General features: G+C 42.9%; 1 protein-coding gene across 3 annotated transcripts; it reads left to right on the top strand.

The window, feature by feature from the left end:
- LOC115361795 (histidine-rich glycoprotein-like) lies at positions 1–26,521 on the top strand. Of its 3 annotated transcripts, none has more exons than XM_030055428.1 (3): positions 1–334; positions 8,529–8,564; positions 26,013–26,521. In XM_030055428.1, coding segments are annotated over exons 1-3 (309 nt in total). In that variant the 5' UTR covers positions 1–62; the 3' UTR covers positions 26,014–26,521. The 3 variants fall into 3 exon arrangements, 2 of the variants coding, with proteins under 2 accessions (XP_029911288.1, XP_029911287.1); XM_030055427.1 differs by lacking the exons at positions 1–334; positions 8,529–8,564 and adding exons at positions 13,584–14,050; positions 25,611–25,646; XR_003928446.1 differs by lacking the exons at positions 1–334; positions 8,529–8,564 and adding exons at positions 19,503–19,557; positions 25,611–25,646.

The following is a 26,521-nucleotide window of genomic DNA, read 5'->3' as shown; positions in this document are numbered from 1 at the left end:
TCCAAAACAACTGATTTTCCCTGAACCACAAGTAATTCCACCACCACCACCACTACCACAAGATGATGAGCAAACTCCACCACCACCACCACAAAATGATGAGCAAACTCCACCACCACCACCACAAGATGATGAGCAAACTCCACCACCACAACAAGATGATAAGCAAACTCCACCACCAAAACAAGATGATGAGCAAACTCCACCACCACAACAAGATGATGAGCAAACTCAACCACCACAACAAGAAGAAGAAGAACAACAACCACCACCACCACCACAGCCTGGACCAGGTGGGCAAAGTTCAGATGATGAACCAGCAGCAGACAGCGGGGTAAGAACCGATCTGCATGTCTTGGCTCCTTGTTGACTTTTGGATGTTTGTGGCTCTTTGTCCTGCTGAGAGCTGCTGCTCTGTAGTTTTTGGGCTGAGACGTTTCACAGAGTTGAGGGTGTGGACAGAGCAGAGGACAGCGGTGAGGAGACACTGATAATGATTCATGTTCTGTACAGGGTTGTTCATGTCAGAGGGCTGTACTAGGTTCAACATACCCCGTCTTTGTGTGAGCTGGGTCGACAAACCTAAACTCACAATCAGAGATAGCTGGTACCATGATGATTGTTGTCAGCTTTCTTTGTTGACACAAAGGGCGTTCAGGCGCTGTGCGTGTTCCAATAAAATGGGGTGATTGACATCATTTGACGATGTAACCGTCTCTGCCAACACGCTTCTAAACGTTAGCATGGATATTCAGCAGTAAATCCACTAGAGGGCAGTGCAGAGTCCAAAGTCTCTGACAACAAACATGGCGGCAGTGAAGGAGGTCGTAGATGGCAATGGCCTGTTTGGTTAAACACATCACCACAGGAGGACGCACTATTCTGTTCTCTAATATTATTGCTTTGTAACCAGTGGAAAATATTTGATTTGACTTGATTTCTTGATTTCTTTGATCATTTTCTTTAAGAAAATGATCACAACATTACCCTGCAAAAATTGTTAAAATAAATTTCCACAACATTACTGACAAACTTGTAAAAAATAACCTAAACAAATAATTAAATGACTTCTTAATAGGACTAGATGTTAAAGATCCCTAAGATTCAGCACATCGTTGGACCATTGTTGGAGATGGAGATGCCTTCTTGGATGGGGTGCGCTTTGGCGATGATTTGGCAATGATCACGTGGTGCCACCAGCCCGGCACATCTTCAGTTGTTTGCCCCCACGTCATTGGGTGTTTCGGCCGCTTACAACAAGACACCCTCTGCTGGGGTTGGCCCACCACAGGGTGATCAGACCTGGGTGTGTGGCAGCCGGCGGCACCACGCGGTCATTTGGAAGCCCATACTGCATCTTTACGTTTCAGCCACAGCCAGTGACTGCTCCGTTCTGCTGCAGTCGCAAGTTCTTTAATTGCCCTCCGCTGGGCCTGCCCTCTAATCCCTACCTCCTTCAGGAACCTTGTGGTGGACCTGGCTACAAAGCCTCTACAGCCGACCTCCACTGGCCACACCTTCACGTTCCAGCCCCGCCCCTCTGCCTCAGCTGCTAAGTTGGCGTATCGCAGTCTCTTCCGTTCAAATGCTTCATCGATGGTATCTTCCCATGGGACGGTTAGCTCGACGATGAAGACACGTCGGCAGGATTTGGACCAGAGGACCAGGTCTGGGCGCAGGTTGGTCGCTGCGATTTCGGGTGGGAAGGTGAGCCTCTGGTTGAGGTCCACGCGCATTTCCCAGTCTCGGGCTGCGCTCAGTGGGCCTGGATCCGGAGGAGATGACTTGATCCCTCTTTTCTCCCCTTCCCGAATGAAGGATGTTTTTTGTAGGATGGTGGGCTGGGGGTTTAGAGGCATGGCATTGGTGGTTACCCTTCTGCTCTCTAGCTCGGCAGCCAAGCACTTCAACACCTGGTTGTGGCGCCAGGTATATCTTCCCTGTGTTAGGCTGGCCTTGCAACCCACCAAGATGTGTTTTAGGGTTGCCGGGGCTGCACACTGGGGACAGGCTGGGTCCTCTCCATACCAGACATGTAGATTGGTTGGAGAGGGCAGGACATCATATGTGGCTCTGATGATGAAGCTTATCCTGTTGGACTCCATGCTCCACAGATCGCTCCATGTGATGTTCCTCCTTTCCACGCCCTCCCACTTCATCCAGCGGCCTTGCTGGGCTTGGGAGACTGCTGTGGCACACCTGGCTGCTTCCTCCTGGTGGCGCACTTCCTCCACCACCATGTGCCGCCGTTCAGCTGGAGTAGCCTTTTTCCAAGTGGGTGTTGTTGCTTCCAATCCAAGGCCGCCTCTGCCATGTTGGACATGCCCCACGATATCCCGGTGTCTGAGGGCGGTCTTTGCCACCGCAACTGCTGCAGATGGTTTCCATTTCCTCCCCGTTGCTAGGGTTGGAGCAGCGCCTCTGACACATGGATCCCGGGATTCAGTGAGAGTCATCTCCAGCCTTGATTTGGCACATTTGTACTCCTCCACCAAGCTTGATATTGGTAGGGAGAGGACTCCGTTGCCATAAAGACCTATGCTACTAAGGCATTTCGGCAAACCAAGCCACTTCCTCACTTGCGCACTGACCAGTCTCTCCAGCCGATTGGCATGGGATAGTGTGACCTCGTAGATGGACATTGGCCACATAAGACGGGGCAGCAGCCCGAACTGAAAGCACCACAGTTTCAGCTTTCCAGGCAGAGCCGTGCTGTTGATCTGCTTGAGGCCACTGATGGTATCCTGCTTGAGTTGCTCCAACTGTTTCGAGTCCTTGAGCTCTGCGCTGTACCAGCGCCCAAGGCTTTTGACAGGCTTCTCCAGAACTGTTGGTATTGGCTCATTGTTAACATGGAACCTCACATTGGTGAGCTGGCCTTTGACAATGGAGATACTGCGGGATTTGCTGGGTTTAATCTCCATTCGTGCCCATTTGATGTTTCCCTGGAGTTTATCCAGCAGACGTTTGGTGCATGCGCTTGTTGTAGTTATTGTCGTCATGTCATCCATGTACGCCCTGATTGGAGGAAGACGCAGTCCGCTCTTCAACCGTTCGCCTCCAATCACCCACCGGGATGCCCGAATAATGAGCTCCATTGCCATGGTAAACGCCAGTGGGGATATGGTGCAGCCTGCCATTATGCCAATCTCGAGATGCTGCCAGGCAGTTGTGGTAGCCTGTGTTGTAATGCAGAACTGAAGGTCCTGGAAATAGGCTTTGACCAGCCTTGTGATGCCCTCTGGGACTTGAAAGAAATTAAACGCTGTCCACAAGATCTCATGAGGCACTGACCCGAATGCATTGGCAAGATCTAAAAATACCACATGCAGGTCCTTCTTCTCCTTCTTGGCCATCTGCACCTGGTGCCAGATGACATTTGTGTGCTCCAGACATCCTGAGAAACCACTTATCCCTGCCTTCTGCACTGAGGTGTCGACAAAGTTGTTCTTCTGCAAGAATGCTGAGAGCCTCTGGGCCACAACACTGAAGAATATCTTACCTTCCACATTCAGAAGACTGATCTGTCGGAACTGATCGATGGTTGAGGAATTTTCCTCTTTGGGAATCAAGATCCCTCCTGCCCGTCGCCATGCCTTTGGTATAATTCCTTTTTCCCATGCCACTTTCATCAGCCTCCAGAGGTACTTCAGGACACCAGGCGTGTTCTTATAGACCCTATATGGAACTCCGTTGGGCCCAGGGGCTGAGGCAGTTCTTGCCCGCTTTACTGTGCTCTCAACTTCGCTCCATGTAGGGGGCCTTGTTTCCATCTGATGCTCCGGTGGGTGGATTGGTGGCATGTCCTCCGGAATGCTGGCTGGCACATGCCTCTGATTGTCAGAGTAGGTCTTTCTCATGTGCTCCTCTAGCTCCCTTATGGGTGTTTTGAGGGTCCCAGTTTTCCCCTTGGTGAAAAGGTCTTTGACGAACTTGTAGGGGTCCCTGTAGAAGGCAGCCCTCGTTCGTTCCTTCTTCTTATGTTGCTTTCTCAAGCATTCTGCTCTTCGCAGTGTTGCAAGACGCTGCTTGATGTCGCCCTGTAGTGCCTCAAATCCTTTCCTTTCCACTTCTGTGGCCTTCTTCCAGTGTTTTCTCAGGGACCTTCTTTCTTTCACAAGTCTCTCAATCTCCTGTTGTCTCCTGGACTTGGGATGTGTTGCTGGTTCCTTCTGTGTCCCAGGATTCTTACTCTTTACCCCAAATCTCTCGGCTCCATAGTTGTAGATAATCTCTCCAATCTTGTCCAGCTTCCTGTCCACGCACCCTTTCAGACCTGCTAGAAGATGGACAATGTCTGTGTCGGTGGTTTCCCACTCCTTTTTCTGGCAGGATTTAGGCCACAAGATTTGAAGCTTCCGTTCATTCATCCTCCTCTCTGGTGCGAACTGTGGCTGGATGGGCTCTGGACTCATGTCCGTTGGTGGATCGGTGCTTGATTGAGCTTCGTCTGGGGTTCTGATACCCTGTGGACTGTGGTGAGTATCCTGCCGCTGGGCTTCAGTCGACTGATTTGCCCTACCTCTGAGGAAGTAGTGGTCAATGCGAGGCCCCTCGCTGAGCTCTCTTAGGCACTTTTTCCTGCCCTGGTGGATCTTGAGACCCTTCTCTGATGTAATCTTTTTCCAGCCACAAATGCAGCTTTGTAACTTGTGTCCCGCTGGTGCTGTTACTCCAGCAACTGCTGTGCTGATCGTTTGATTCGTTGTCGTTTCCGTTGCAAGGTTCGTTACCGTGTGGTCCGCCAGTGAGTCTTCTTCCGCCCCCGCTCTCGCAGACTCCAGGGGTGTTTTTCCTTTCGAGATTTTCGTAGCAATAGTTGGGTGGATCCAAGTCACTGTGTAGTGAAAGACCCTTGCCAACATGGGTAGCTAACCCATGCTAGCCCCGTTGGGGTCTATTCCCTCCTGTCAGCAGTCTCTCCAGGCTGTCACCAGGTCTTTCCCCGGTTGTCAGCTGCCCTTTCGCAGCGGTCACTGGTTTTGACACCAGACATCAGACTTCTTAATAGGACTAGATGTTAAAGATCCCTAAGATTCAAATAAAAAGGACAAAATTACAAGAAAGTCACCTTTAAAGTATTACATCAAAAATGTAAAAAAAAGAAAAAAAAATACAAGAAAAGAAGTTTTAAGGAATTAAAAAAACATACATGCCGATGGAATGTTAGGCATTTTTTTTGCCAATCTGCCAAAAAATTTCTTACCAATAGCTTTTTTTTTTTTACCAGTTCCTATAGGTGTCAAGTAACACCTCCCAATTTATCCACGGTCAAATCCTCGGGTAAACGTCTGGAGAGCCAATCAAAGTTGGGGTGAGGGACCCCAGAGATGTCAAACTAGGGGTTTTAAGGGTGCTGAATATATTAGTTTTGAGTAAAAATGACTCCTTAACCATGAAATATTGATCTGCCATATTTAGACTATGGATTTTGGGTGTCAGATGGATTCTAAACATTCAATTCGAGATAAACCCACTTGAGATAAACCCACTCTAGACCCACTTTTTTACAAAACACGACAGTAATGACACCTGCTATGTACATGCTCAGTACGATGTGGAGAAGGAGAAGGAGCAGGAGCGTTGCAAGAAAATATAACGATTTTGAGATATCAAAGTTACTTTCTGGCATGGTAACTAAATCCTTTTGCTGTCTAAAGTTTAGATGACTATAAATTTAAACATACATCAATTTTATCTCTTAGTTATTGGCTAAAATGAACAACTGACCAACATAAAAACTGGTGTTGCTAGTTTACATCCAGCTTAAGTTAGCTAATGTTAATGTAAAATCTAGTAGCCTAGCTACATAAACCATTGTAAATACTCTGTGTTGTTGATCAACTTTAACTGTGTTGTAAATTGTGTCATTTTATTGTGGGCTCACTATATATAATTCAAAGTGAGATTATTGTTCCTCAAACCCATGGACACCATTTCACAGTCTTTCACTGTCCAAAAATGCAATGATCAATGAAGCCATTTGGATAAGGGGGGAAATGTTTTCTAGTCATATAACTAAATCCAGTTGACCTGATTCAATTTCCTTTAGATGATGACAAGTTTCCCTTCAGCAAGAGTGCAGGCCCAAATGAGGGTAACCAACTCAGCTGCTTGAGCAGAGAAATGATGGGGCAGTTTACCAAAATCAGGCACAACAATGGAGGAAGCCACTGCTCCTGGCTACTGCCAGGAATTTGCACAAAAATTCACCCAGCTGGACACAGTCAGGATTGATGATCTGCTGCTGTGGGGAGCAAAGAGGCAGAGAAAGACAAGGCACCTCAGCCTGTAACAGCTGAGTAGGAATTACATGGGCAGAATTAGCCAATAAGAGAACAGCAGCCCCAGCACGCATGACAAACACAGTGGTTGTGGTTGGAAATTGACAAGCGACGATACAGACTGCAATACAGACCCCTGGAGTCAGCATCAAGCCTCTGAGAGTTGTCGGAAACAGGTCTGTTGTGATCACCAAGTGGTTTTCAACATTTACACAAACAAACTGACTAAAAAACCATAACATTCTACCTCCCCTGGTATCACCCTACAAAACAGGGAAATGAAGCGTCGGCTATATGCTGATGATCCAGTTCTGTTGTTTCCTACCAAGGAATGCCTGCAACAACACCTGGGTCTCCTGCACAGTTTCTGTCAGACCTGGGCTGTTCTTGAGTTGTGGCTGTGATGTGTGAGAAATTATAGATGAGGTGAAAAACAAACAAACAAACACAGAGCATACAGCTTCGATATTTGTAAAAAAAAAAAAAAAAAAAAAAACCTATTAAAAGTCAGCCTTCATATGCACACCTTAACAGTAGTACTACACACAGTCCTATGCCTGAATTAATAGCCTACACCTCTTACTAACGCTGTATAACTGCTGGTCGTTGCATTAATATCCTACAACAGAACAGATTGTTATAAAGATTATTATAAAGACAAAATTCGTCCCTATGGATCAGGTTAATTTAATTTGATTTCCCGAGCATTTATATGGGCTATGCAAACTTCAATCCACATTATAAAAATTAATCCACGGACCACCAAAGTAACGTTTGACTGTTTAATTAAATCAACTTAAAATTACTCTGGCACATTTGGAGGGGGTGTGCTGCAGTACGGTTTTGGCGCTCATGCACGAGCACATGCACAGTCACGCTCGTAGCACGCGAACGTGGATATGATGTAAATCATGCCGTCCTCCTGCTTCCGCAAAATTGTTTAATGCGCGCAGCGCGATTAGCTGTGACTCTCGGCATTGCACAATCAATAATCAACTGATAATAATAATCAACCAGATCTGGCAGACCTGACCGGGTGGCCACACACTCTGTGCGATGCTGGCCGGCATCGAGCAGGCACCGCTCCCCCAAAATTTCACAATGTTTCCAGCCAGGGGAGCTCATGTCACCACCAGGGGAGCCGTGCTCCCCTTTGCTCCCCCTTATTTCGCACCCTGCTTGTAAACCAGGAAAGAGTCAGTGTGACCTCTACATGGCTGTGCCATTATTTTAGTGATATTCTGGATGCATAAAGCATGTTACAGAGATATACATGTAGACAACGTTCGGGCGTGTTTCATTTTGTTTTAGTTAAGAACACATTCAAGGCAGCTTCTATGGGTCTTACATGGGTGGCATCTGTGTACATTGATGGAGACTGGTTTGTGTGCTGCAAGAAAGATCAGTCACCAGAGCAGATAGTTCTAGCCTGCAAAGCTGTGCGTGTGCATGTGTTTGTATGTGTGTATCCACTTACAATACACTTACACTTACATAGAACTCATGGCTGAGTTTAATAGTGAAAGTTAACAGCATTTCCACACACACAGTAGAGAGAAGTCAAGGGAGTGGGACTAAACAGGTGTGGAGCCTAAAGAAAACCCCACATCAGTGAGGCTAAAGGTTGGTTCTGGAGTGATGGAAAAAAGTCATGTGGTCTGATGAGTCCAGAGTGACCCTGTTCCAGACTGATGGAGCATCATGGTGACAAGAGGCAGATGAAGTGATGCTCCCATCAGGCCTGGTGCCGACCATAACAGCCTGTAGGGGGCAGTGTGATGGTCTGGGGCTGCTTCATGTGGTCAGGTCGAGCCTCAGCAACATGACATGCCCAAAAACGAGGTCAGCTGACTACCTGAATATACTAAATGAGCAGGTTTTAACATCAAGGGATGTTTTCTTCCCTGATGGCACGGGCATATTCCAAGATAACAATGACAGGATTCATTAAGCTCAAATTGTGAAATATTGATTTCACACATGGACTGGCCACCACAGCTCGAGCCTCGCCACCCTAACCCTGAGCCGCTCTGCTCTGATCTCATCATCATCCTAAAAGGCTGAGAATAACAACAGACTTCCTCACACAGCAGGCAGGAGGAGGCGTCCTGACAGAATTCTTCTTCTTATGTTGAGGGAGTTTTGAGGGACCAATGGGCTCACAGAGGCAGACAAAACATTTTAGATAAGATCTGAGTTTTGGTTATGCTTATTTTCTAAAATAAATATATTTATTTTGTATAGGAGCTGCAAAATGAAGATGAGTCACGTCCGTTACTGGTAAGTGCATCTGTCCATTCCTGATCACATGTTCACTAAAATGACACACAGGTCATGTGATTACACATGGATTACTTTACCAAAACACAGTGTGGTTTGACTTTGATGTTGAATATTTTTATGTCCCAAATTCCAAAATGTGAGCTTCATCCAGAAGGAAAAGTAACAGGATGCACTAAGAGCTGCTTCCTCTAACACTGTTGGTACAATCTGTTGTAACTGGCCTGCATGCAGTGATATGAAGTCCTGCATGTGTGTGTCCTGCATCTGTCCTGCATCTGTCCTGCATCTGTCCTGCATTAGAGATGTCCTCAGGTCTGTCTGCAGGGCTGGCAGCTCCTCACAGGAACCTGACTGATTACAACTCACTGTGTTTCACTTCCAAACAGGCTTTGTCATCACCTGATGAAGACAACGCCCCGCTGGCAGAAGATGAACGTCGGAATGTTACTGGTTCACCAACACAGACTGGGTATTGTTCAATATGATCAGTAAATGTGAAGATGTGGCAGGAGAAACAGCATTCATCAAAACTGTAAAGTTTGATTCATTTTTCTACTGATGACATTTAAATCATAAGAAAATCATTGTGGTACTTGTAATTATCTTTGTGCAGATCAGAAAAGCTTTAATGAGCACAGTTTGACCTTTTTGCTGTGAAGGAGTAGGGCTGCTGTGTTCTGTTGCTGGTTCTGCTGGTTCTGCTTGTTCTGCTGGTTCTTGCTCTGTATTTTGCTGCCTGCTGTTTGTGTTGGATCGTTCTGTTCTGGTTGATTAGTTGGATCCAGGTGGGCTCAGGCTTCTGATGAAGTGCTGTACAAATAAATCAGCCGCAACTTTCACATGTGCTAAAGTGTCAATATAATCAAAAGTAGAATATCATTTTTTTTTTTTTTTTAATTTTTAGCTTTTGATCAGCATGTAAAGTCAGTGTGGCAGGAGATCCTGTCTGGGAAATCTGTTGTCACACCTCATGATTTTTTGTTTGCTCAAATTTCATTTTTCTTGTCTGTGTATTTTATAATTAAATTGTATTGATCAGTTTTATCACACCTCCTCTGTTTTGTTGTCATGCCAATAAACTTCATACCATGAAAGGAAACGTATTTCTCTATTGTGACTGTGCTGGGAAATCTTCTGTGGTGGGAAAACTTCTCAAATCATCTGATGAAGAAAAAAAAAGAAAAAAATAGTCCCACAAACTAAAAACACTCCACTGACATTTTTACTGAAATTAAAAAATACAGTAACACAAATGATTTATTTATGTCAGTTTTGCTCTGTTGATCTTAGGCTGCATTATGATCAGGCCTAATGATGAGGATATGAAGTCTAATGATCACACAAGAGCTGTCACTGGCTTTATTTCCAAAACATAGACTTACATTAGATTTCTAGATAATTTACACAAACCATATGTGCAGGTGATGAAGATTTGCTGGGTGAGGCATCTAGAGAAGGGTGGGTGTGTGTGTGTATGTGTGTGTGTGTGTGTGTGTGGCAGCAGTGTGTCGATGTCTCCACCCAGAAACACTCTGATTTCCTGTGAACCAAAGGCTCACACTGGTTTTACCCATTCAATGTCGATGGTTTGGACTCTCAGGTGTGAAAAGGCCCCAACAAACTGTGTGGAGGCAAAACCAGCCGGCAGGCACTGGCTGCTGCTGCAGGGCAGGCAGGGGAGGAGGCAAACACACAGAGACAGACAGAAACAAAACACTACAGAAATATGACTCCTCCTAAAAAGCTGAAAACAACAATCCATGGTCACAGGCTTACCATGCTGTACCAGTGGCATTAAAGAAATTACAGGAAAAGGGGAAAAATGTTTATTTTTTTTTTACTTTCTGTTCTCAGCCTTCAGCTTTGAAATACACACTTAGTAGTCAGCCCAAGATGTGCAAAAAAAGAGAGAGGAAACAGAGATGAAAGAAACTATTTAAAGGCCATGATTTACTGATTTGTGGTCACAAGATAGAACTCGTCCTCTCAGTTTAATGAACTTGTTCTCATGATTCAGAGCCAGTTCACTGATTTCTATTCATGAAATTTTAAGAATGAGAATGATAATGATAATTAGCAATAACTGTGGCTGCTAGCACAATACTAAGATAAAGGAAAACAGACAAATCTCCAGAGCTGAAAAGCAACGTCGTGATAAAAACAGCTTCATATGAGGTTATGCTTAACAAGGTAAACAACCAAAACAAAAACAAACCTCCACATTGGGATCTCTATTGGACTTATGTCACTTAAACTGTACTATGATCAGTGTCTTTGATTTGTATTCAACATTATCATATATCACTCTGATGCTTTTTCTAGTTATGTTATTGTTATTGACATGTCCATCATATTATTGATATTGTTTTGTATGTTTATTTTTCTTATGCTAATGCTGTCATGCTATAAGCAACAAGAGCTGCCTCACAATGTGATTCACTGATCTGTCATACATCAAAGAAAAAAGTAATAACCTGAATTACAAAAAAAGAATTAGTAGCAGTAATAGAATAGTTATTTTTGTGCGTGTTAGAAAGTTAGAAAAGTGTTATCTTTTTCTGAATGCTTAAACACGGTCAGTGTTTCTTGAAGCTCTGTCTGTGAAACCTTGAACACGTGAAGCCGTTCAGGGCATATTACAAGTTAGTCCTACTGATTGTGTATTGGGTGATTCAACAGGTGCATTGACTCTGAGTGTGTTTAGCCACTAGAGGGCACCATTACCTCACTGTGCACTGTTCTCTTATCACAGCCAATGCCTGTATTCCATGCCAATATGTATATGATGGGAAGCAGTTTTTCTTGGAATGTTAGTCATTATTTTTTCCACATATATATTTTCAGATACCACAATTCACATGTTGACTTTGTCCACAAACAAGCTTTGATTAAAGAATTCTGGCTGTGGGACTGAATCCAAGTCATGGAGGCCGTGTCTTCACTGGGGTCAGGTGTCTAACCGTCCTGACAGAGGCAGGAGTGTCTCGCTGTGGGACGCCGGGGACAGTTCACACACCGCGTCCCCGACACAGAAACTGGTTTCAAGAAGAGTGCAGAAACTCTCTCTCTCTCTCTCTCTCTCTCTCTCTCTCTCTCTCACACACACACACACACATGCACACACACACACACACAAACACACAATACACTATCTATCTATCTTTTTCCAAACAGATTCTCCTGAACAAGATCTGGATGAACAACATCCAGAAATCCAGTGATTCATCATCTCAAGAGTAAAAAGAGGAACGTCTGCCCTGCGCACACACACACACACACACACACACACACACACACACACACACACAGTCTGATCAGTCTGATTTCTGTCAGACTGCCAAACCAGGCTGAACAGTGAAAGTGAAACGAAACTCAACTTTCTGTTTCCCAGAAGAGCCCATGAGCCACAGAGAGGAAGGTTCATAGCAACATTTTCCTCTGATTAAATCAGCAGAAAGTTCCTCGTTAATCGTTTCAGTTACAAACAGGCAGCTGTTCTGATGTATGATCAGCTGTATAATCAGAGGGTGCAAAAACAAAAAAAAAACATGTTATAAATGAGGTGAAAATGTATTACTGAATCCCTTAGAACAGATGAGGAATAGACCTCATTCAAAATATATCTCAACAACTAATTAGGTAAACATTTACCAATTATTTATTGATAATATGTCATAATTAAGTAATTATTTGCAGATGACCTACATATTTGTGATAGGTTTACACACAATTAATCACAATTAATCACTTACATGGTGTATTGATGTTAATGATGCATTAATCATCACCTCATGTTAAAAAAGGTTGATGTACATTAACGTTGCTGTGTCCAATCTGCTAAGCAAATGAAAGCAATGCAGTTATTAGCTGACAGGCTAATGACGTGCTCAGAACAATCACGGAAACATAATCACATACAAAGTCAACGTAAAGATGAAAAAAGATGCAGATTCACGCCGGGCAACGTGAAAGATGTGAATATAAATAAACAGTTTCGGGGGCTCCTGTGTGGGCAGCACATACATATACAGCCACAGACACAGGAAGCAAAACAGTGTTCAAAAGTGCAGTGACAGTTTAGAATGTGTGAGTGGGTTTCCTGTAACCTGTGCTGTTCCCACATAACATAACATAACATAACAGGGTCAGAGCCATGCACAACACCAAGTACTTAGCAGTTTTCTGTGCAGATGGTGACAAGCTTCCCCTCAGCATGGGTGCAGGCCCGAATGACAGGAAACAACTGAGGTTTCATGATACATCTGTATGATGGGGGTGGGACATGTTTTCAGTGATGTTCCTGGAGTCATCAGGTTTTTGTGTCTTTCATCAGACCCTCTCACCCAGGTGACCCAGCTGGGGTTGATCAAGTTCTGGCCTGCATCCCAGCAGCAACAAGGCATGGGTCTCCCCTCTTGATGATAAGCCACCATGTGGCTTTTTCTGTGGCTTCTGTGATGGGATGTATGGCTCCGCTCTGTTCTGCTCCAGCCACTTCAACAGCATTGCAGTGAGCTCACCGGCTCCAGCTTCTGCATTCCTCCATGAGTTCCTGGTACTTGCTCAGTCTCCACTCATGTGCCATTTCCCTTATCTAGTTTAGTTTATTTATCCATTTATTTATTTATTTACTTTCTTATTAATTCATTAATTTACTCATTCATTTAATTATTTATTTATTGTCTGTTTATATACTTAATGCTTTTGCCGGCAGTTGGAATTTAATTTTATTATTTATTTATTATTTTCTTTATGCATTTCTTTAAAAACAGGAGAAAGTTATAAATGAGTATGCATAAGGGAAGAAAATGGCATAAAAATGAGACATATAGCTATGATCTTATGCATGAGTTATTAAAGACAGTCCTCTTGACTGAACTTTGGCTAAAGCTCCACATCGTGCAACATCAGCATGCAAATGCTTTCCTGCAAAAACAAGAGGGGTGTGGTTTCATCTGAGCCCAGCTGCTCTGCTCTGAGTTCCTGTTGAGTGTGAAGCTGCAGCTGAGAGCGAACACAGGAGCCTCAACATGGGGAACTCACGAGCTCTATTTAAGTTTACTGATTATATTTCTAAAACAACCATCATCGCCATCATTGTGATTGTTTCTTCCTTTGCTGTGCTGTGGTTCTCACCACAGCACAGTGATGAGAGTTGTAATTCAGTGAAGGGTCGGTGTGATGTCTACATGGCTCTGCCATTTTTTATAATATTTTTTGTGACAATCTGGAAGGACGCAGCATGTCAGAGAGCGCTGACATATACATGTAGACGGTCTCGGAGCAAGTTTTGTTGTGTTTTACTGAAGAACACAGTCAAGGCGGCTTGTATCGGTCTTCTGTGGGTGATCTGTGTATTAATTGATGGAAAATGGTTTGTGTGCTGTAAGAACGATCAGTCAGATGAGAAGATAAACCAGGACACGGACAACCACACATATGACGAGGAAGAAATTATCAATGAGCTCAAAGGCCAGTCACAGGTGAGTGTTTGTCATGTTTTCTGAATTCATAGTGGTAAGTGTTATCCCTTCCTTCGCTTCCTGCTTTCTTACAGTGCAGACGCTTTTCTGAGTGCTCTCGCCTCTGCTTACATTTTTCTGCTGATATTCTTGTTTTTTTCCAAGATAAAATATGGGCAGCAGCTCCTGAATACTTTAAATACTAAAAAAATCTCAACATATCTCAACATTTTTATAAGCTCCTCAGTGCAACATGAGTGAGGCCTACTAGCAGCACAAGCCTGTGGTGCAGCTAAAGCTACTAGCAGCAAGATGCCTCCCTTCTCTACAGATGATTACCACAAACTTTTACAGAACATTACAGTGCTGGAAAACAAAATTCACCGGTTAGAGGTGAATGTGGAAGTGAATGGACTATGTGGGAACGACACCACCCTGCCATGGACTCAAAGTAGCGGACATAAGCATGCTAATGCTAATACACGGCTAATGAGCACCACCAAGGCTCTCAAGAAACAGGAGGTAGACGGTGGGCCGAACTCGTTTTTCGTGTTGTTGATCGATCCCCGTTGATACGATACAATTATATAGAGTCTAGGAAAATTTGTTGGCAGCTCTGGTTTGATCATATATTTTGACAAACTTGACTTTTATTTGTCGCTCTGCTTAGGCAAGTTGCAGGACAACTGAAGCTGATGAACCAATCTGATTGTAGCTTTGAGAATATCAACCAATGGCGCACAGCGCTACACTCTTAGAAATAAAGGTGCTAACTAGAACCATATAAGGTTCTTCGGCTTGTCCCCATAGGAGAACCCTTTTTGGTGCCAGGTAGAACCTTTTATAAAGGTTACATCTGGAACCCTTTGGAGGGTTATACCTAGAACCGTCTGTGAAAGGTTCCACCCAGAACCCCCCATGAGAGGTTCTACAAAGAACCCTTAGTGGAGGTTCCATCCAGAACCATTCCACCTTCATAAGGTTTCATCTAGAACCCATCCAGGGAGTTTCACCAAGAACCCTTTCATATTTCAAGGGTTTCACCAATAACCATTTTCTGAGGGTTCTATGAAGAACCATATTGTATTCTACAGATCAGGCAAAACAATTATTTCATTACTTATACTATATTGTGGTTGTTTATAATGTTGAGATTGAGGACACATTCAAACAATTTTAATGAGAAATTTTCTTTTATTTAAAAAACTTGGAACAATGTTGGATAAGGAGGGGAGACTCTCTGAGGACAGTCCAACAGAAGAGGAGAGGCTTTGTAGGTCCGAGGGGAAAACAAGTCAAAAGTGAGCATAGGTCCTGTGGAATCAGCAACATGATGATAGGACTCAGGCCAGACACATCATACTGTAATTATGCATCATAATCACATCATGTAATCTCCAGCAATGGTGTGTGACCATTTTGTGATCAGCCTCAACAAGGAATTGTGCCTTCATCTTCCACAGAAGCTGAAAGGAGGGACAAAAATATATTAGCTCTAAATACTTGATTATCATAAATGCAGTAATAGACATGAAATTAAATATGATCAATTCAACTATTTTAGGAAGCCCCAGTGCTGGAAACTTTTCAATGATTTCCTCAGCCTTGGCATTTGCCATGAAGGTTTTTCGGTAAGCACGTGTTCGTCTCATTCCCTCCTTTAATGATTTCTCACCTGGGTGTACTTTAAGCATCTTTGTAGACATATTTTGGATATGAGCTTGAATGGTCCTTTCATCCTCTCCAAAGTCTCCATCTTCCTGAGCCTATGATGCATGAAAAATGACACAACAATATGGTAAGAGGTAACCACTAAGATGAGGTGTACATGATAATTTTTTAAAAAGTATGCTTAAGTTATATGTTGTTTCCAAAGACTTACAGCGGGCCTGGTTATGTAGAAAAGCTGGCTTGGTTGACCCGGAGTATGGCGCTTCTTTCCAGATCCTGCCACAGAAAAGTTTGGACACATTTGTTGCACCATTGAGTCACCAATAAGGGGTCGCCTTTCCTTTTTGAACTTGTTAGAGACTCATGTAAATCATCCTACAACCAAGAGAGGAATTGTTTACTTAAGGGGATAGTGCAGTCGAAAATGAGATGATTGTTGACCTCAGTATTGTCCAGATTTGTCAACATCAAGCCATTTTGTAAAATACACCTATACAGTAAAAGATAGACACACTCATTTTTGGCAAATGTGAACATTAGGTGAATGCATTTTCTGTTTATTATATATTGAGATACAGTATGTACAGTAGCTATATCTATACAATTAAGATATGCAAACATACATTAACAGACTCATTTTGTGCTTACTCACATGTCCTGAACCAATTTTCTCCCGCATGAAGGGACATCTGCGTATGAACAGGCTTAAAATCTCTGTATATTGTTTGGCTGAGGGATACCTTGGTTGGGGAGAGAAATAATAGAATAAGTTGAACATGTTGTCTTAAAGTGCCATTATATGGAGTATAATCTCAATTTAAAGCTACAATGTGCAGTAGTTTTCCATAATAATGATAAAAGTAACCTACATTGTTTGGCTGCTGAGGATGTCATACAGCGACAGATCATTTCTCCGAGGGGACAAAAGTTCTGGGTCCTTTGCCTCAAGTGTATCTTTTAATGCTTTGAGGAAAGCAAACTGACCCAGTGAAGCAGGTCCAGCTGTTTGCTCATCATGAGGTCTTTGTAATATGGAAAAATGCAAGAATATGTTAGACTGAGCTGTGTGAAATAGTAATGAACAGACTGTAACTAGTAGAGAATTAAAGTTTCCCCCACAAATGACCAGAATTACAGTATCTTGACAGCATTTTACCTGTTCCAATTTCTTGTTGTTGTTGACAATAATGATGATGACTTCAACTGCTCGAGATACTTGAGGAATTGTGCTTGTTTTTTTATTGATGGGATTAATCTCTCTGAAATCCTCTCAGAGAGAATTTCGAGGGTTGCTCCATCAATATCATTCTCTTCAAAACAAAAAAGAATACAAGTTATTAAGTTATAACCCTCTTGCTCAAGCCAGTGGCACACTTCAGTTGTTGTTCAAGCTGTGCAACTCATTCTACAAAAAAAAAAAAAAAAAAAAAAAAAATCAAAACAAGAAACAAGAAACAAATGCATGCATTAAAATAGTCCACCTTTCACCATAAAAAGTCCTTAGCTAGAGTCAAGTTTGCTGAAATAAGAAATCATATTTAGCTTACCTTAATTCTCTCAAGTTTTTGATCTTCTGTCACTTCAGTCTGGCCTCTAACCACAGTAATCACTATTGATGTGTCACACCTGTTTTGCTGAGAAGTGCAGACCATGTGACGCAATCCACATTAAAACCAGCTCTTAGCTCCCACATGGCCATTGGCAGGGTAACCAGCTCCCTGGCCTGACACACTGAACCTCAGCCTTTCCTCTGGGAGGTCGGGGTTCAAGTCCCGACATTATCATCCCACCAGCGCCTGCACTATCCATACTCAAGGAAAAATAGATGAGGATGGTTAACTGCCCACGTTCCAAAAAGAAAATACCATTTTCTTTTTTCTTATTTTTCTTTTGATGGCTCATGAACTCCTCCCTCCAGAAGTTGTAGTTGCATAGCATAACAATATAGCATGGTGGCTCAGTAGGTAACAGCATAGCAGTGCTATTTTGAAGATTGAGGGTTCAAGACAGGATAGAGGTCTATTCAACATGTATTGTTTAATTACATAGCAGTGGTGGATGAGTGGTATCACAGTTATCTTTTACATGGGAGAGCAGAGTTCAAGACTCAGTGCTGGTACCCTGTTTAAGTGTCTTTTCAACAGCAAAATTCTCCCTGGGATGATTATATTTGTTTATTTGCCTCTTTACTGAGCAAGTTTAATTACATTAATGTAGGATGTAGGGTGAGGATCATATACCCATGCTTTCAACAATACTTGAAGAACTCTTTCCTCCACAAAGGGTTCTCTGGATCAAAATGGTTCTTACCAGAACCTTTAGTGTTACAAAGAACCCTTGAAAAACCCTTTCTTCAAAAAAGGGTTCTTCAGAAGCAAATGGTTCTGGGTAGAACCTGAGCCCCCCGTGAAGAACCCTTTTGGAACCCTTATTTCTAAGAGTGCAGGGGACTATGGTCCAGTACAAGCACTGAGTAAGTGCATTGAACAAATCAACAATTGGATGTGCCAGAATTTTCTTCAGTTAAACAAAGACAAAACTGAAATAATTTTTTGGAGCCAAGGAAGAACGATTAAAAGTTAGCACTCAGCTTCAGTCAATAATGTTAAAAACCACAAACCAAGCCAGAAATCTTGGTGTAGTCATGGACTCAGACCTGAATTTCAACAGCCACATTAAGACAGTTACAAAGTCAGCCTACTATCACCTTAAGAATATATCAAGAATTAAAGGACTTATGTCTCAGCAGGATTTGGAAAAACTTGTCCACGCATTTATCTTCAGTAGACTTGACTACTGTAATGCTGTCTTCACAGGTCTCCCTAAAAAATCCATCAAACAGCTGCAGCTGATTCAGAATGCTGCTGCTCGAGTCCTCACTAAGACCAAGAAAGTGGATCATATCACTCCAGTTCTCAGATCTTTACACTGGCTTCCTGTGTGTCAAAGAATTGACTTCAAGATATTGCTGTTGGTTTATAAAGCACTAAATGGTTTAGGGCCAAAATACATCTCTGATCTGCTGCTAAATTATGAACCATCCAGACCTCTGAGGTCGTCTGGGACAGGTCTGCTTTCTGTCCCCAGAGTCAAAACTAAACATGGAGAAGCAGCGTTTAGTTTTTATGCTCCACATATCTGGAACAAACTCCCAGAAAACTGTGGATCTGCTGCGACTCTCAGTTCTTTTAAATCACAGCTGAAGACTTTTCTGTTTGCCGCTGCCTTCCATTGAACCACATTAAGGGTTAATATTCTACGCTGCACTGTAACTTTCAATGTCCTGCTTTATCTTCTTATTCTCCTTTTAGCTTCTTTGATGTATGTTTTCTTGTGTTGCTTTTATATTGTTTTAATGCCTTTATGCTCTATGTAAAGCACTTTGAATTGCCTTGTTGCTGAAATGTGCTATACAAATAAACTTGCCTTGCCTTGCCTTTACTCATCAGTGCGACTGATGAAGTAGATTCATGTGTGTTATTGGAAGTGCATAATAATTGTGTGTTAATGCAACATGTTCTTTAATGCTTCTTTTTCAGGTGTTCGGCTTATATATCCTCTTAGTTATCTGCTGTTTGGGTGCTCTTGGTAGAGGCATTTATACCTGTCTGCAATCATGCAGTAAGTGCTGTCAAAATCTGTGTGAATGCTGTAAAAACCTGTGTGAATGCTGTGACACACAGCATGAGATTGAGGAACTGATTTTGGAAGAGTGTGAAAATCAACTGAAGGACCATGTGAAACCATGTGGACCATGTGAAAAAAGCAACAGGCTGGATGCTGATGCTGGATGCTGCAGTCGTTTGCTGAATGACCAGACGACAGACTCAGCAAAGAGATCAGCAGCAGACAGCGGGGTAAGAACCGATCTGCATGTCTTGGCTCCTTGTTGACTTTTGGATGTCTGTGGCTCTTTGTCCTGCTGAGAGCTGCTGCTCTGTAGTTTTTGGGCTGAGACGTTTCACAGAGTTGAGGGTGTGGACCGAGCAGAGGACAGCGGTGAGGAGACGCTGATAATGATTCATGTTCTGTACAGGGTTGTTCATGTCAGAGGGCTGTACTAGGTTCAACATACCGCGTCTTTGTGTGAGCTGGGTCGACAAACCTAAACTCACAATCAGAGATAGCTGGTACCATGATGGTGGTCGTCAACTTTCTTTGTGAACACGAAGGGCGTTCAGGCGCTGTGCGTGTTCCAATAAAATAGGGTGATTGACATCATTTGACTCTACACAAAACGTATATAACATCATATTTATATTATCCATTTAAAACGCCCAGGGGCCTCACTAATAATGCTGTGCATGGATTCCACAGTAAAACGCTTATATATGCACAAAACAGGAAAAGTACACATGCCAAAAAAAAAAGAAAAAAATCAGATTCATAAAATCATGTGTATGCACACCTGTATGAAATTCCCTTTGATACACACGTGCACCTCCACCTCATGAACGCCCACAATTCACTCTATTTTGTCAACAAACACCCCTCATGAATGCTGATTCACAGATGGAGTTTGTCCACGCATCTCATTTTGGGGAGAAAACGACACAATTGGAGCAAGACAAGGGAGTTGTATTTATGCAGTGCATTTTATACACAGGCAATTCTTACTGACTTACATAATGAAGATACAGTAAAACTGACAAATTTGTAAGAAAAATACAAATAAACTGCAGTTTTGAACATTTGGGGAGCACTCTTAAAAGAAAGTAAATGATGTGATAAACAAGATGCAAACAAGTAAGCCCTTACTGAGCATTGGCAACTGGCAGGCAAGTGTCAAGGAGGAGGTAAGGTAACTCTGCTGTAAATTATTTGGTGCCTGTTCATGATTGCTGACATTTAGTGAATTGAAAATTTTATATACAATTTTATACTCCTTTACACAGGAAACTAAATGCATCCATGTCAAACGACGTAACCGTCTCTGCCCACATGCTTCCAAGCATCCTTTACATTGTTAAGCTATAAATCCACTAGAGGGCAGCACAGTGTCCAATGTCTCTGACAACAAACATGGCAGCGGTGGAGAAGGTCGTAATAAAACAGCTGATACAAAGAGACAGAAGAGGAGGCAGCGCTGTAGATGGCGATCCCCTGTTTGGTCATTAAACACATCACAGGAGGACGCACTATTCTGTTCTCTAATATTATCGTTTTGTAACCCTTTGAAACCTGAAAATATTTGATTTGACTTGATTTTATTTTATTTTTTAAGAAAATGATCAGAATCAGCTATAAGTATGAATTAATATACAAGGAATTTGACCCCAGTAAACTTTGCTCTCTCTTAATGAGAGGGGTGAGAGGGGTCAGCAGAGATCCTATACCGGCCCTGTTCCTGACCCTGGACTGGTACAGGTCCTGAATGGAGGGGAGGTTAGTCCCGATAATCCTCTCTGCAGACTTGATTGTTCAAAATTTTCATCCTGGACGAAAAATTCGGGGCTCTATTCACACGACTTCACTTCGCATCTGAACACATATGTCATAACAGGGTTTAAGATAAGATAAGATAAGATAAGATATTCCTTTATTAGTCCCACGGTGGGGAAATTTCCCGCATCACAGCAGCAAAGTGGATAGCAAGATACGAAGCACAATTTACACAATAAACAGTATATACAGATAACACTACCAAAGAGCAATATAAACACTGTAAACAAGCAATATAAACACTGTAAACAAGGAATGAGCAATATAAACACTGTAAACAAAGAATGAGCAATATAAACACTGTAAACAAGGAATGAGCAATATAAACACTGTAAACAAAGAATGAGCAATATAAACACTGTAAACAAGGAATGAGAAAAATACTCTGTGAACAATTTAAACCACAGAAGAAAAAAAAAACCAAAAACCTGGGGAACAACACACTCCGGAGGTTCAGGGTTAGTGTGAACCCATGAGACCAAGTGGCAGAACCTGACTCCCGGACTGGGTCTCAGGAACTGTCACACTTGATCCTGCCTTATGGGATCTCCCCTTCCCTCCCGTCTTTATGTGTGTGCAGTAGTGCAGTGTGTGTGTGTGTGTATGTGTGTACGTGGGTGGGGGGGGTAGTTAAGGTGCTGAGAATGTGGGTTTTATCAGATCAAATTTCTGTAAAGATGAAGCCAAAAAATCGATGAAATGAGTAAAACATGATGTGTCTTATTTCTGTTATTTGATGTGAACATCACTCTCAAGGTCGCGTTGTTAAACTGAATATCAGCAGTACAGCAGCACTGCCGCTCGTGTGATATCGCTGAAGTGTTACCATATCAGTTTGATTCTGAATTCATCTGACTTTGTATTAAATTCCTATTCATTTATTTCCCCATTTATTATGTATTTTTCAATTTATTTAATTTAAAATGTTATCTGTGCTGTTTTAATGATCCTCTGGAGGGGCTTCCTCTCCTTTACTGTTGTGTTGCCATACCACACAGGAATGCCCCATGTGAGGACACTCTCCACCAGACCTCTGTAGGCCTGGGTGAGCGGTTGACCGCTGAGGCCGGCTTTTTTCAAGGACCTGATGAAGTAAAGCCTCTGATGAGCCTTCTTCACAGTGGCCAGCTTCTTGGACCAGCTGAGGGTGTTGGTGATGTGCAGGCCCAGAAACTTGAAGCTGTCAACACACTGCACCACAGCACCTTTGATTAGCAGGGGTTGTAGGGGGGGAGCTTTCTTCCGAAAGTCCAGAATTAGCTCCTTGGTCTTGTCAGTGTTCAGGACAAGGCACTTCTCCTCTCCATAGGCGAGCGTGCTGTCCACCAGCTGCCTGCGTCTCATCACTGCCCTTGATGAGTCCCAGGATTGATGTGTCATCTGCAAATTTGTAAATATGACAAAGTTTGTGAGAGGATAAACAGTCATTGGTATATAGTGTGGGCTGAGGCAGCTGGGCTGGGGGGTCCCAGTGCTGATGGTTAGGGCTGTGGATACCCTGTTCCCAACTCGAACCACCTGTGGTCTTTCTGTCAGGAAGCTGAGTATCCAGCTGCAGGTGGAAGAGGGCAGCCCCAAGGCTTGCCAGTTTAGCCACTAGCTTAGTGGGCAGTACAGTGTTAAAGGCTGAACTGTAGTCCAGAAAGAGCATTGGGACATATGTATTGGGGCTGTCAAAATGCTCCAGGGCTGAGTGCAGGGCTAGTGCTACAGTGTCATCCACTGATCTATTTTTCCTGTTTGCGAATTGAAGAGGGTCAGTTGTTATGGGTATAATGGAGTCCATGGGCTTCAGCACCAGTTTCTCCAGACACTTCATGGCAACTAAAGTGAGTGCCACTGGACAGAAATCATTCATGCAGGTTGTGTGTGGCTTCATGGGGACCGGTATGATTATGAGCCAGTGAAGTGTTGAAGATGTCGGTGTACACCTCTGCTGCAGAAGCTTTCAGGGGGGTTAGAACCTGTGCCCGTGTTACCTGGAGGCTGCTTTCCCCCAGGCCTGGTGAAGAAAGGAATAGAAGGAATTGAGTTTGTCCAGCAGGGTGGTGTCTGAGGTGCTAGCTGTGTGCTTGTTCCCCTTGTAATTTGTGACAGCCTGAATTCCCTGCCACATCCTGCAGGAGTCATTTCCAGTGTAGCAGTTCTCCAGTTTTTCTGCGTATGACTTTTTTGCAATTCTGACTGATCTGAGCAGGGCGTATCGGGCCAGCCTGTACTGTGGTTCATTTCCTGACTGAAAAACCATGTTCCGTTCCCTGATCTTGGCTCGGATGTCCTGGTTAAATCATGGTTTTAAGGGGGGTGAAACATCTTCTAGACCAGGGGTGGGCAATCATTTTTCCCAGGGGGCCACATGAAACCTGAACTCAATTCCGCATAACATTAATTTTATTTCTTTGTAAAAAGCGGTAAATTGCATTGTTTTGACAAGCTGTGTCTGGTAAGGGTAAATGTTATGATTATTAAGCAATGAAAAAGTGAGATTGCCTTACAAGAAATGTCATTTATTCAATCACATTTTCAAAAACAGTGGTACACAAAATAAGAATGTTTTTACCATTTATGACTTGCTCATTTCTCCACTCAGTCACATTGACCTGAAAACACATTTTATCTTGTTTAGCTCTTCTTTCCTTACAGCTGAGAAATCAGCTGTTTGCCCGGTGTTTTTCAGGTAGTCTTGTAGACATTTGACAGCCCGAGACGTTGACCGGGCCGTACCGGCTTCATTTCCAACCTGATCTCACAGAAATCCATGAAATGAGCACGACCTCTTAAGAACGCATTGCGTGCTCCTCGCATGTAACCTGTTTTAATTCCGTGCGGTCACCACGAAAACAGTGTCCACTGAAAGTCAATTAGGATACCTGTCCTGGTGGACATGGATTCTCGGCTTCAAAGACATCACAGTGTGGGTGGTGGTTTATAGATCCCGGAAGTGCAAATTTAATCGATATTCCGAAAAAAAGATCTGATTATTAGCCATAACGTTATAACCATCCAAGGCAGACTTACCACGAGCTATGAGGATGTGTAACGATGGCATGTGTCCACAAGTCCCGTATAATATCAACTTTATTTTAAGAAAACATGTTTTTTTTTGCGATATCATATCACGGAGAAGCACTACATTACCCATAATCCTAGTGTTTTATCAGCGACGTGTCTGATTTGACAACTTTCATCAATAAAGTCAATGAAGTGCATGAAAGTTGATAATATGCTGATATGTTACGCCATTGAACACAACCCTTTCAGTCAGCGAAACAGAGCGGGTGGAAAAACCGTGGAAACACATCAAAAATAGATTTATATATTTTTTTCATTTTTCATAGCACATCTTTACTCGTGATATAAACATAGGCTACATGTTAAGGTTATACTTTTGCTGTTGAAAAACTACCGTATGTATGTTTTCTAAACCTAATTTCAAAGGTTTTACCCTAACCCGGAAGAGGCGTACCAGAACTACAATCTGCACGGAGTTGCAACACACAGAGGTGTCCTGCGCCATAGGTTTTGTAGTTCTAACATGTTATGTCTATTATATGAAGTTGTGATCACTAATTTTGCAATCTTAATTAAAGTTTTGAGTGTGGGAAGAACGCCTGAATGGTCAGATTTAAAAAAAAAAAAAAAAAAAAGTGCCCACACCGGATGTTTTTTGCACTGAGTTTTTTGCATCATATCGAAAAAAAAAACATCAGTAGAACTAGTAGTAGTAGTAGAATAGTGAAAGTTAACTGCATTTCCACACACACAGTACAAAGAGAAGTCAAGGGACTGGGACTAAACAGCTGTGGAGCCTAAAGAAAACCCCACATCAGAGAGGTGAGTGATTGGTTCTGGAGCGATGGAAAACAGTCATGTGGTCTGATGAGTCCAGAGTCCAGAGTGACCCTGTTCCAGACTGATGGAGCATCATGGTGAGAGGAGGCAGATGAAGTGATGCTCCCATCAGGCCTGGTGCTGACCGTAGCAGCCTGTAGGGGGCAGTGTGATGGTCTGGGGCTGCTTCATGTGGTCAGATTGAGCCTCAGCAACATGACGTGCCCAAAAACGAGGTCAGCTGACTACCTGAATATATAAATGAGCAGGTTTTAACATCAAGGGATGTTTTCTTCCCTGATGGCACGGGCATATTCCAAGATAACAATGACAGGATTCATTAGGCTCAAACTGTGAAATATTGATTTCACACATGGACTGGCCACCGCAGCTCGAGCCTCGCCACCCTAACCCTGAGCCGCTCTGCTCTGATCTCATCATCATCCTAAAAGGCTGAGAATAACAACAGACTTCCTCACACAGCAGGCAGGAGGAGGCGTCCTGACAGAATTCTTCTTCTTATGTTGAGGGAGTTTAGAGGGACCAATGGGCTCACAGAGGCAGATAAAACATTTTAGATAAGATCTGAGTTTTGGTTATGCTTATTTTCTGAAATAAATATATTTCTTTTGTACAGGAGCTGCCAAATGAAGACGAGTCAATTCGATTACAGGTAAGTGCATGCATCCATTCCTGATCACCTGTTCACTAAAACGACACACAGGTCATGTGATGACACATGGGTTACTTTACCAAAACACAGAGTGGTTTGACATTGATGTTGAATTTTTTATGTCCCAAAATCCAGAATGTGAGCTTCATCCAGAAGGAAAAGTAACAGGATGCACTAACAGCTGCTTCCTCTAACACTGTTGGTACAATCTGTTGTAACTGGCCTGCATGCAGTGATATGAAGTCCTGCATGTGTTTGTCCTGCATCTGTCCTGCATTAGAGCTGTCCTCAGGTCTGTCTGCAGGGCTGGCAGCTCCTGACAGGAACCTGACTGATTACATCTGTCTGTGTTTCACCTCCAAACAGACTTTGTCATCACCTGATGAAGACAACGCCCTGCTGGAAGAAGAGGAACGTCTGTGATGGATACATCAACACACACACACACACACACACACACACACACACACACACACACACACATTACTGGTTCTGAAAACAACAATGCGCTAATGCTGTCATGTTATAAGCAACAAGAGCTGCCTCACAATGTGATTCACTGATCTGTCATACACCAAAGAAAAAAGTAATAACCTGAATTACAAAAAAAGAATTAGTAGCAGTAATAGAATAGTTATTTTTGTGCGTGTTAGAAAAGTGTTATTTTTTTCTGAATGCTTAAACACTGTCAGTGTTTCTTGAAGCTCTGTCTGTGAAACCTTGAACACGTGAAGCCATTCAGGGCATATTACATGTTAGTCCTACTGATTGTGTATTGGGTGATTCAACAGGTGCATTGACTCTGAGTGTGTTTAGCCACTAGAGGGCACCATTACCTCACTGTGCACTGTTCTCTTATCACAGTCAATGCCTGT

Source organism: Myripristis murdjan, chromosome 7 (assembly GCF_902150065.1).
Source record: "Myripristis murdjan chromosome 7, fMyrMur1.1, whole genome shotgun sequence".
NCBI classification, from domain to species: domain Eukaryota; kingdom Metazoa; phylum Chordata; class Actinopteri; order Holocentriformes; family Holocentridae; genus Myripristis; species Myripristis murdjan.
Note: the sequence above shows the minus strand (reverse complement) of the source record. Positions and strands in the feature narration are given on the sequence as shown.